Source organism: Diuraphis noxia, unplaced genomic scaffold (genome assembly GCF_037042655.1).
Source record: "Diuraphis noxia isolate RWA-SAM2 unplaced genomic scaffold, SU_Dnox_SAM2 contig0002, whole genome shotgun sequence".
NCBI classification, from domain to species: Eukaryota; Metazoa; Arthropoda; class Insecta; order Hemiptera; family Aphididae; genus Diuraphis; species Diuraphis noxia.
Genome location: NW_028301712.1, coordinates 20052516 through 20061980, shown reverse-complemented (window position 1 = coordinate 20061980; position 9465 = coordinate 20052516). Strand labels below are relative to the sequence as shown.

At 27.7% G+C, this 9465-nt stretch overlaps 1 protein-coding gene across 5 annotated transcripts; it reads left to right on the top strand.

Moving 5' to 3' along the window:
- The first annotated feature begins 656 nt into the window (after positions 1 to 656).
- On the top strand, positions 657 to 6844 carry Ak2 (Adenylate kinase 2). 5 transcript variants are annotated; one of them, XR_016190412.1, is made up of 8 exons: positions 657 to 916; positions 1032 to 1149; positions 2979 to 3097; positions 3167 to 3334; positions 3417 to 3531; positions 3592 to 3796; positions 3899 to 3932; positions 4290 to 6844. XR_016190412.1 is itself a non-coding variant. In XM_089220417.1 (8 exons), the coding sequence occupies exons 1-7, from the start codon at positions 809 to 811 to the stop codon at positions 3902 to 3904; spliced, it is 735 nt and encodes a 244-aa protein (XP_089076543.1). In that variant the 5' UTR covers positions 657 to 808; the 3' UTR covers positions 3905 to 3932; positions 4290 to 6844. The 5 variants fall into 5 exon arrangements, 3 of the variants coding, with proteins under 3 accessions (XP_089076543.1, XP_089076542.1, XP_089076541.1); XM_089220417.1 differs by having other exon boundaries at positions 3592 to 3692; XR_016190411.1 differs by lacking the exon at positions 4290 to 6844 and having other exon boundaries at positions 3899 to 4121.
- The last annotated feature ends 2621 nt before the right edge of the window (positions 6845 to 9465 follow it).

Below are 9465 nucleotides of genomic sequence, written 5' to 3'. Positions count from 1 at the left end.
TTATTAAATTATGATATATGTAATATAGGTACTAATATGTAATAGGTATACATTTTAAAGGATAGTTAAAAGTATTACAGACAAAACTGATCGTTTTAGATTTTTTTAATAATAAATTTTTAATATTCCATTCATTCTTAGGTAATTTTTTTATTATATTTAGGTTTAGATCATATTATGTTTATTTACTTGCACATATTATTTAAATATGTTCAATTTATATAAAAATCATGTATAAATCTTAAAATAAAATTTCAAGTTTAAATGTTGAACTCAAGAACTTTAAAAATCCTGAAACGCTTTAAAAAATGAAAAATACGACCTCAAAATTTAAAACTTTCAAAAAAAGGAAATAAACGGAAATTAAATCTTTGTTATGGCGAATTCGCGACGTTTGTGGATATTTACCTGTTATCAAATCCGCTGTTATCTCCGAAAACAGCTGATCGGCTTAACCTCATTCGGATACGGTTTTGAAAGTCGTTTCAGCATCGTTGCGATTTGGAACGCACGGTAGTTAGCATAATAATTATACCATGTCGTCATCCATTGTGTGTTGATATCAATTATAAAATTATCAATGCTGATTGTTGCTTGTCAGTGTTGTAGTGTTAGTTGTCGTCATCATTTTCCACTATCACAGTATCACGCGGCAGCGGTGCTTGAGGCCGTCTGTTACTAGTTAGTAGTTACTTCTTACTTTGCCCGCTTCCTTGACCGTATTAACACTATTAACGATCATTCGTCTGCTGACCAGACTTGGAGGTCTACACGTCCGCTTTCGACACGTGTCGTCCAAACACACGCCATGCCGCCCCTGGCCACTGCCACTAGACCATTACCCGAAGAAGACATCAAATTACCCGGCATCAATGCAGTCCTGCTCGGGCCACCCGGTTCGGGCAAGGGAACGCAGGTAGATTAGAATTTTTTTTTTTTCAAACACCGGAACGAACGAACGTTCATCTTCTTCTATTCACTATTTTTCATTTCTTCATTTTTTGTCTTATCTACCCTGTTGTCGTTTGCAGGCGCCAAGACTGTTGCAGAAATTTTACTCGTGTCACCTGTCCACAGGAGACATGTTGCGCTCCGAAGTGGCTTCCGGCTCGGAACTTGGTCAGAAGGTGAAACAAGTCATAGAATCAGGTAATTACCAATGATGGCCATAACTGTAAATTTAATCAATCTGAGTACCTACCTTCTATACTCCAGTATATCCAGTTTTTCCCTTTGACAGTCATGCAGTTCAATTTGATGTACCTATTTAACAAAGCTTAATTTTAATTATTTATCAAACAAAACTAGGTATAACTATAAGTCTATAAAGTTGTAAAATTTAATACTTTATATGATGTGTTTTTTATACCTTCTCTTCGGTAAATCTTATGTAATCTTAGTTTAAAAAAAAAAGTGATTTAAATCTCGTTGTTGTGTAATATTTTAAATATTATTAAATTAACTTAAAAATAAAATTCAAACCTTTTAAGTTTGCTGATCTTAAAAGACTGTAGCCGCTATTAATTATCTATTAATTATACCCTAACACTTAAGAACTTTTCACACTTATGCAAAATAGTATAGGTAAGGTAGCTGTTATGAAATCAAAGTGGTCAGTCACTTCTAATTTTGTATCAATTCTTAATATAAATGTATATGTATTTTAGTAGGTTTATCATATTAATCAAATCATTAATTTTTAATGAGTTGGATATTTCTTTATGTAAATTGGAGGTCATATTATGTGTAATATTCTGTTTAGTAAAATCTTGATGACCAGTTTTTGTCAAAAACAGTAAGACTCCCCTCCAAAAGTCATGTGTACTGTAGGAAAATGGCAAAGTCCATTCTCAAAGTTATTCTTTCAAAATATTCAGTAGATAGGATCTAAAATTTTTACAAGTATTAAAATTAAATAGCGAGTAAGTATTCTATGTAAAACTCTTGCGACTTGTTATTCTAACGTGTTTAAAATTGTTTTTTTAGGATTTTATGACTAATAAACAGTATATAATAGGCAAGTGTTCAATAGGATTTTAAATTCAATGTACATTATTGTGTTTTATCTTTGAAGGTTTTTTTCCCTCAAGCAAACTGTTAATACTACTGGAAATTTCAAATCCGACTTTTTGTTGTATAATAGTTTTTTATTATTCTTTTTACAAAAATAACTTAGTTAACTACAGTATATTTTTCTTCAAAAACATGTTTATACTTAACCTATATTATATTAAACACATATTATTATCATTATCATTGTTATTAAATAATAATAAATGTGTATTTAAAGTTTTTAAAATTATTATCAATGTTATGGATACCTTGAAACAATTATAAAATACATGGTTAGTTTGAACCATATAAAAAATTATTGTAATAATGTTGGTATATCATATTATACCCATGCTATTATATTATGAATTTAGCAATTATAAAATTGCATCTAGAAACTAATTATGATTTATTATAGACAAAAATTATTAGCATTGTAATTCAGTTAAAGACTTGCATGGTTAACATCACTTTATGATACTTTCTTCAATTAAAATTGCTATAAATTAGTTTTTAATAATAAAATCTCTTGTTACTATTAGGCTTAAATTACCTATTTATATACATATATTTTTATGTTGTATAAAACAATTTAATTGAGAATATAATTAATAAGTGTCGCTGGTTACCCTCAAAGATATTTTCATGATGTCCATGTATTTGTTTTTTTAATATCAAATATTTGTTCTTATAATTTTCTTATAATACACCATATTATGCTAAATGCTTATTATATTCCTTAGCAAAGAATCAAATCTTTTATAATGTAGTGTGGTAAAAAAAAAATTTCAACTACATTTTGTTTTGATCAGATTGTTAATACCTATTTTGTTTAAATTAAGTTTTACATAAAATGTTTAGTTAAAATTATTATATAATATCTATGGTAAAAATTAATTTGGTCTTAATTATTTTTAAAATTTTAGGTAACCTGGTTGGTGACAGCCTTGTTGTAGATTTGATTGATCGAAATTTAGATAGACCAGAGTGTAGACAAGGATTCTTATTAGATGGTTTCCCACGAACAGTTCCTCAAGCTGAAAAAGTAAAAACAAAAAAATCTAATAATTTTCAATAACTTAATTTTAACTATAACATTTAATTGTCCTTTCAGTTGGACAGTCTTCTAGAAAAACGGAAAACACAGTTGGACTCTGTGATTGAGTTTAACATAAGTGACAGTTTATTGGTACGCCGTATAACAGGGCGTTTGATTCACCCTGCTAGCGGTCGATCTTATCACGATGAATTCCATCCCCCAAAAGTTAATATGAAAGATGATGTAAGCTTTATTTAAATTATGATTTAATATTTTGATAATTAAATTTTTTAACATAATATAAAGGTTTATCTGCAACTTTTAGGTAACTGGCGAGTCTTTGATACGTCGCGCTGATGATAATGTGGATGCTCTAAAAAAGCGTCTTGAATCATATCACAAACAAACATCTCCATTGATAGATTATTATCAGAAAAAAGGTTTGTGTAATTTATTAATCATAATTAAAAACAAATATTTAAATTATTATATTGTTTTAGGAATTCATTCTAAAGTTGATGCCTCTAAGAGTTCTGATGAAGTTTTCAAAATGGTAGAAGATATATTTTTGCGTTGTTCAAGTTCATCAAAAAAAGACAGAGTAATATTTGTTTGAATCATTCCAATTTTGAGTTTTAATGTTTGAGGTTTTCAAAATGTTGGACGTACAAAATCATACTGTTTTCCATTTTCTCAATAACTTTAGTAATTATAATTATAATAAAATGATCTGAAATTGTAAATCTTTTTTAATAGAAAATGGTATATTATTCAGTGTTTTCTATTAACAAATAATAATTATTTTAGGTTTAATTTAAACAAAAACCAGTGATTTTGGGAAGTAAGTATAGTTATTAAATTTAACATATTTGGTGTACTTACTAAGAAGCTTTTACGGGTTTAATATATACACATTTTGTTTGATTAATTTCAATTTTATATGTGCTTAATATGTATGTAGGTATATGTATGTATATAAATTACAATTAGCTTATATAAATATTAAAATTAAAAGGTACTTTAATTTTTACTAAGGTTGCCATTATTTTATTATCTTAATGTAGTGGTTTTTTCAACTTTATTATATTAACATCCTATGTGTAATACACAAATATAAATTTTTTATCAGGGGTAAAATGCATTTGTATAAAGTGAAATCTCTGAATACTGCTCACTTTCTGCACTGAAATTTTTTCAGCTACTCAGAGGGTTCAGATCATAAAATTTCGTTGTTGGTTTTCAAGTAAACCATTGGGATACATCTGTTAGGGGAAGTTTCACTGTATATAATATATATTTGCAGTGATTATAATAATTATTTATATATTTTATTAACAATGTCAACAGCTGATCCTAAAATAAATAGCAATATGTTATTATTTTAACATTTATTTTATACCTAGCTTTATTTGGTAAAAAATGATGTTGAAAAATAAAATACACCTCTTAACAATTAAATTATCTATGAAAATTATAAAAAGTAATGTAATGAGGAATACTATTCACAAATCACAAACAATTTTACAGGTAATTTAAGTAGTTAGAGACGTGTATTTATTTTTTCAGCAACATTTTTACCCTACTTTACTGGTATGAAATAAATGTTAGAGCATTTAAAATTATATTATTACTATTTATTACATAACCAGCTGTGTTTACATAGTTAACAAAATACTTAAATATATAAATTGTTATTTATTAAAATGCTTGTAAATTACATTGCTTATTGCTTTTTGTGATTTTTATTTATTTATTCCTATGGCTTAAACCATAATATAATAGAAACAAGGATGTACTGAATGAATTCTTCTCGTTGAATAATTTATTCATTATTGTTTAAGGTGTATTAATTAATGTTAATCCTCCTAAACAGGCTTGTTAAGTCCATTTTCCTTATCGAAAAACTAGGTTTTAATCACGACCTATTTACCTAACATACAAATTATATCACGAAAAATCTGAATCAAAATTGTAGGAAATTATAAACATTAAAGATATAAATATAATATCTGAGTGCAGCGGTGGTTGGCTTCAGTCACTAACGCCGAGGTTCTCAAACTTTTCAGGCTAGATTACTTACTTTGGTCAACCCCAGACGCAAATTTCACAAATCTTTTTGTGTCCTAATCTAAACTACCAATAAAATGTTGATTTTTAAAATTTTCTTCCCCCCCCCCCCCTTATAAGTTTTCGTGGCCAATCGAAGTGTCGGGACCCATACTTTGAGAACCGCTGCACTAACGTGTTCAGCATCAACCTGTATCTCTAGTTCCCAGATGCGTGACCACCCCGGTTTTTAGTGCAAAATCCTCGTCACATATACATTTGTTTTAAACCAACCGTATCCTCCCCCCATTAATAAACCTACTAAATTACCCAGGCTTATGACCTCAGATGTTGAAGCCCTAACTTAATAAAAACAATATACCTAGGCAATATTTATGCAGGAAACTAGCGATAAAACCTGACGACGAAATTCTTATAAATGAAATAATAAACGCGTAATTGATGGTTTATCAATCTTTTTTCTCCACGCTTAATTTACATAGATCATATTATGAACGCTATTTATTCTTTTGAGCTTAATTCCTTTTTTCCATAAAAAAAATCCAAAAATAAAAGCATAATCACTTGGTTACACTGTGTTGAATGGTTAATGGAAAAACAGTGTAAGAGATTACAATTTGGAAACCTGACAAAAAGCGACCAAGACAGCGGTGGATTGATCGAGTTATAGGGAAGATCTCAAGCTCCTGGAAATTAGAGATGGAGACAATTTTTTATAAAAATTGGGATGCATGAAGAGGTGTAGTCGAAGAAGCGATGGACATATAAGGCCTGGAATAAACAAAAAAAAAAAAAATGTTTACTTGTGCCAATTTTAAATTACTATTCATGGTACCTATTTATAAAATAGATATTAGAAATAGTATATTTCGTTTGGTTAATGATATAAGATATTTTTATTGCTAATTGGTATAATAGTATCTAATATAGATGGGGGAGGGGTCGCAATGTGATTGTCCATATTTTATACCTATTTTAGGCGGTTACGTAACACTAAAAATGTTACGATGACCTACGTATAAATATATTATACTATCTATACGACAAATGGCATGTAAACTATATATATATAAGACCAGAGGCGTACTCAGGAGTTTTCAAATGGGGGGGGGGGGTTGAACATTTTGTTTTTTATTACTGGGATTTTGTCTCCTTTTTAAAAATATTCTTATTTACCTATCTAATCTTACAGTTCTTAACAGATAATGCATGCAATCGTTGTATATTGCATGTTGACATACGATTTAAAAAATATATATTTTGTTTATTTTATCCCTCAAAAAAAAATTTTTTTTTAGAAAATTGCTCCTTTGATTTATATATAGGGGAGAGGTGGCCACAGTGAGACACTAAAAATTACTTTTTAAATATTGTTTTTGTTTTAAGTGATAATCCTTCAACGGCGTTATGGTTTTATTCTAAATATTATTTAGCATTAAAAAACATATTAATACATTCTAAAATTTAACGAAATTTCAACCCAGAGAATTTTTTTTTTAAATGTCAAAGTGTTTCACTGTGACCCAGCCTTGTACACAATGAGACACGTCACGGGGCAGTATGGTACATAATATAAAACCTTTTAAATTTGTCGCTTATCTTTTATATTTAAACTTTTAATTTCACAACATTTATATAATATGATAAAACAATTAAAGAGAATTTTTTTAACAAATTTTAAAATAATTAATTGTGTTTTTGTACAATTAAAAAAATGTAGGTATTCACTTAGTTTATTTCAATAGTTTTATGTTTAAGTTATGAAAATTAAATAAAAAACGGGTAAGTCGTGTATGTCGCTCTGCTGTACAGTAGGTTACAAGTGGGTTACTGTAATGGATGGAATTAAATTTGAATCCAATGATATTATATCATTGTATACAAAAAACGATTCTGAGCGAAGGCGGTTTATCTGTCTAGGATATATTATAGATTATTAAAAATTTTCAAATCTTAGATTTAAAAAGAAAAATTTTTATGAATTTCTAGCTTAAAATAATTTGCGAATTTTCGTGATTTTTACATATGTTGTCAAAATTCAAACATTATTGAATGCTTGTAAAAAAAAAATTGTGACTACGCATTTCTTTTATTTTTCAATTTTTATTGTAAAAATATATTATGAGCCTTGTATTAAATTTTCAAATCTTAGATATAAAAAGAAAATTTTTTATGAATTTCTAGCTTAAAATAATTTCTGTATTTTCGTGATTTTTACATAATATGTTGTCAAAACTCAAACTTTGAATGCTTAAAAATAATTGTGACTATGTATTCCTTTTATTTTGCAACTGCTATTGTAAAAATATGTTAGGAGCCTTGTATTAAATTTTCAAATCTTAGAATTAAAAAGGAAAACTTTTATGAATTTCTATCTAAGATAATTTGAACATTGCCGTAATGTTTACGTATTTAGTCAAAATTTGAACTTTAAATGCTTATAAATAAAAATCGTGCCTACGAATTTTTAATATTTTTTAACTTCTATTGTTACAATGTGTTAGAAGCCTTGTATTAAATTTTCAAGCTTTTCTACCGAACAAATAAATTTTTATCGATATTTATAGAAAAAAAAACTAAAAAAGTTTAAAAATTAAAATGTCAGTAAACAGCTCAAAACAAATCTAAATATTTTGAAAATTTTATCAAATATATAAAACGCCTATATAAACATTCAGTCAAAATTTCAAGTATCTGCGGTAATTTGTTTTAGAGTTACACCAAAATAAGGAAATCGCTAAAAGTGAAAATCCAATGTTGTAAAAATTTAAATTTCAAATGCTCATAAAAATTTAATTTGAATTTCCGGTGGAATTTTTATTTGTGATAAAGATTGAAAAACTTGTAAGGATTCTTGTATTAAATTTTTAAATCTTAGATTTAAAAAGAACATTTTTTATGAATTTCTAGCTTAAAATAATTTGTGAATTTTCGTGATTTTTACGTATTTTGTCAAAATTCAAACTTTGAATGCTTATAAAAAAAAATTGTGACTATGAATTTCTTTTATTTTTCAACTGCTATTGTAACAATATGTTAAGAGCCTTGTATTAAATTTTCAAGCTTTTCTGCCTAACAAATACATTTTTATCGATATTAATTTAAAAAAAACTAATAATGATCGAAAATTTGAAATGCCTATGAATAATTCAACTTAAGTCGAATTTTTTTGAAAATTGCATGGTGGATAGAACATACTTATATAAACATTAGGTGAAAATTTCATGTATCTATGGTCATTTGTTTTAAAGTTACATCAAAAACCAAAATCGATTTGGTCGAAAAATGAGTGTGCGTAAAATTTCCCGTTTTTCCCTTAGTTTTTAGTTTGTTTTTCTCAATTATTTAGAAAAGTATTAAGAATTTTTTACTTTTGACCCCCCAAAGTACCAACTAGATTCACTTTCTGATCGAACGAGGTACTGAAGTCAAAAATCGAAGCATTTTTACTGCCCCAAAACAAAACACACATCATGGTAAAATCAATACATTCATCGCTCCGCTCAGAATCTAAAATCATAACCTAATATCACTTTATTATGATCACAATTTATTTCAACAGTCTTGTTTTAGAGTTAACTGATGTTGGGTACAGCGAGACAACAGTCTTTATTTGTCTCACTGTTTACCGATCTATTATTTTGCAGATTTTTTATTATTCTCGTATGAATATTTATGATAAACAATTGTGCATATAACTAAATTGTGCACAAGAAAAATTTAATTTATACATACCTTAAAATACGTAACTTTGAATAAAATTCGATACCAAAATTGAAAAAAACGAAGCTCACATTTTTCACGTTTTGATAATAAAAAATAACAATATTATGATAAGATGATAGTATCATTTTTGATCTGAACTTACTAATAGGCAATAGCACGGATATAGATACTAGTATCTCTATCCGTGACTAATAGTTAACCATTATATTTATTTATTATGATTTTATGAATCTTCTGGATTCTCCATCTGATGGATAAATATTAAATTAGTCGACTCATATTTAATGGATCACTGTGCCCCGTGTCTCACTGTGGCCACCTCTCCTCTAAGCACGAACGCACAAGACTACATTTGAATTTTGTTCGATATTCTTTTCAATGAATTCTTTTCATATTCTTGAGTGATATTAATTGTACGTTATAAGACTCGTGTTTGTAGGTAGGTACTACGTTTTTGGTAGGTATATAAACTATAAAGAAATATAGAAGTCGGCTTGTAGACTTGTAGTGTTTGTATAACCGTTATTAAGAAATAAAAATGCTTGATTTCTACGGAGGAATTGATATTTCACGAGTAACTA